The 2,449-nt window shown below is 58.9% G+C and overlaps 1 protein-coding gene across 1 annotated transcript; it reads right to left on the bottom strand.

Moving 5' to 3' along the window:
- Positions 1–438: 438 nt before the first annotated feature.
- Hes6 (hes family bHLH transcription factor 6) lies at positions 439–2,170 on the bottom strand. Its single transcript, XM_028755380.1, has 4 exons — positions 1,989–2,170; positions 1,825–1,911; positions 1,662–1,743; positions 439–1,423 (listed from the first exon to the last, which is right to left on the bottom strand). The coding sequence occupies exons 1-4, from the start codon at positions 2,067–2,069 to the stop codon at positions 999–1,001; spliced, it is 675 nt and encodes a 224-aa protein (XP_028611213.1). The 5' UTR covers positions 2,070–2,170; the 3' UTR covers positions 439–998.
- Between the last annotated feature and the right edge of the window lie 279 nt (positions 2,171–2,449).

Here is a 2,449-nt window from a genome sequence, read left to right as displayed (position 1 = left end):
CTGACTTCCTTATACATGCCTATAAGTACATACACATCATTTTTTAAAAGGAAAAAAAAAAGTGACAACCTGAGAACGATTGAAATCTGCACTATTCTCATGAACCCGAAGCCAGGCCTTTGAAAGACAGTTCCTAGGCAAAGAACTAGCAACTAGTGTTAGTCCTGGGAGCTCAGGAGAGAACAGTACAAAGTCAGATCATCTCCCTACAGCTTAGTTACCCTGGAGACAAACCCCATGCTAGTGGAATCTTCTAGGACACATACTCCTAGGAAAGTGGGGGAGTGCAGACGACCTGGCCAGCACCGGGGGCATCTCCATCAGCAGCACACAAATGCACTTTGCTGACAAAGGGTGGACCCTTTAAAAAGGCATTCACTAGTGTTGGATGCAGTTGAACATTCACACATCTGACATATCGATGACAGTACACCAGGATAACTAACTCCAAAGTTCTTTATTTAATTCAATTGGAGCACCCGACGGCAACCAAAATCACACACTCAACTGTGCTCCAAACAGGGAGCAGCTCTCAGTGACTGCAGAATATGCCTGCCTCCCCTGGTCTCCTAGCCAAAGTAGCGAATCTGAACTTCTATTCAGGTCAGGATTGCTATGGTCTGTGTGTTCCTGCCTAGGACACTAACACTTAGTCTCAAGATTGGCCACTTCTGCCCTAGATCCCTCAAAACGCCTACAAGGCAGGGAAAGGTGAACACAAGGGAGCCCTGGCAGCTCTACAAGAGTCTCCCTTCTTTCTGCAGCGTTCCCCCGAGCCCTGTCCAGAGCTCTAGGGTCCATGAAATTGATTCCCTCACAAAATAAGGCTAGGGACCTGCAGGGGCTGGTCATCAGGGTTGCCATACAAGCCATCCATTGGAGAGTGGGGAGGGCATACCTAGGGGCATCCTGGGCTGTCTCCACCTCATATGATACCCAGGGAGGAAGCAAACTTAAGGATGGCAGCCCATCATTCACAGGTCCCTGGTAAGTGTTGGTCACCAAGGCCTCCACACACTCTGGGCCCGCCGAGCTGCGGTCAGGCCGCCTAAGGATGTAGGCACCAAATCCAGCCCCTCAGCAGGCATTCTGTTTAGTTCAGCCTCCGGGATCTCCTCTAGGTCAGAACACAGGTCTTCCCCGGGACCTGGGGGACTGGACAATGGGGACTCTGGGGACCCTCCTGGAGGCCAGCTGCTTCTTCCAGAGCCTCCAGGCAGCCCAGCGAGGGAGTCCCCCAGCAGATCCCGAAAGCTGCTACCCTCGCGCAGCGGCATGGACTCTAGCAGGTGGTTCAGGAGTTCAGCTGAGACAGTGGCATCGATGGCTTGGCACGTGGACACGAACGTGTGCACCTCATGCATGCATTGGATGTAGCCAGCAGCGAAGCGCTCGCTTGCTTCAGCCTGCAGCTGCTCCCGCTCTGTGCAGGAGGGTGGGAAGAAGAGAGCGGCATCCCGCACCGTGAGCAGTGACTACCGTGGCTCGGACGATCCGCTCCGCGGGTTCGGGGCTCACCCAGAAGACACATTAACGTGTCCTGCTCTGGGGGGAGCCCTCGCCATGGACAGGACCGGGGCTCCGGGAGCCGACGTGTCCCACTCTTGAGTGGCAGGCGTGCCCGGTCAGCGCCCCCGCCCTGGATCCCCGCCGCCACTCACCGCGCGCCCGGCCTCGCAGCGCGCCCTGCACGCGCCGCACGGTCAGCTCCAGAACCTCGGCGTTCTCTAGCTTGGCCTGCACCTGCGCAGAGGGGAAAGGAGTTGAGTCCGGCTGTGTGCTCCGGGGTGCACCCTGAAGTCCCCCGCACCCTTCCCGCCGCACCTCGGTGCCGGCCAGCAGCAGTCGTAGCTCCTGAAGACTCTCGTTGATCCGCGCGCGTCGCTTCTTCTCCACCAGGGGCTTCCGGGCCTGTGGGAAGTGGCTACTGAGCCCCCTGGCCCGTGCAGCCTCCCCGGAGCCCATCCACCCGCAGCCCCTGTCCACACCTTGCGGTCCCCCCGTGTTTCCCAGCGGTCCTCATCCTCCTGGCCTGCACGGTCCCGGCTGTGCGCCTGGGACGGAGCCATGGTCTACAGCGCCGGCAGCCCAGCGCCCGGCGCCTTAGATCAAAACACTCTCTGCGAGGTGGGTCGCAGCCGGGAGGCCCCACTAGCTATCCCGAGTCTTCCGGCCCATGGGGCTCCGCCCATTTTATAGCGCCTTATTTACATGTCAATGCACCGATTGGCTGTGCGTGGCTGGAGCGGCCAGCCGCGAGGCAGCCTGCAGCCAATGAGAGCCGCGCGCTTTGTCAGATCCCGCGGGCCTCTGGCAGCTGGCGGGGCGGAGCCCACAGCCGGACCTCCTGCCACTTACGCAGGGGCTGCACTCATGGGCAGTGACCTCCGGCTTCTCTCTTGCTGGTGTGTTTGTACTTCCCTCTTCTGAGTTATGAGCCCAGATCTTC

The sequence above is a fragment of the Grammomys surdaster genome, unplaced genomic scaffold (assembly GCF_004785775.1).
Source record: "Grammomys surdaster isolate TR1022 unplaced genomic scaffold, NIH_TR_1.0 126059, whole genome shotgun sequence".
NCBI lineage: Eukaryota > Metazoa > Chordata > Mammalia > Rodentia > Muridae > Grammomys > Grammomys surdaster.
The sequence above is the reverse complement of the archived record's forward strand: the minus strand, read 5'-3'. Positions and strand labels throughout refer to the sequence as shown.

What these genes read in the sequence shown, in the direction of transcription:
- Hes6 (XM_028755380.1), bottom strand. Translation starts at nt 2,069, where the DNA reads ATGGCTCCGTCCCAGGCGCACAGCCGGGACCGTGCAGGCCAGGAGGAT. An exon ending in TGCTGCTGGCCGGCACCGAG is followed by an intron (nt 1,744 to 1,824) that starts GTGCGGCGGGAA and finishes CCCTCTGCGCAG; the next exon opens with GTGCAGGCCAAGCTAGAGAA. An exon ending in GCTGCGAGGCCGGGCGCGCG is followed by an intron (nt 1,424 to 1,661) that starts GTGAGTGGCGGC and finishes CCTCCTGCACAG; the next exon opens with AGCGGGAGCAGCTGCAGGCT.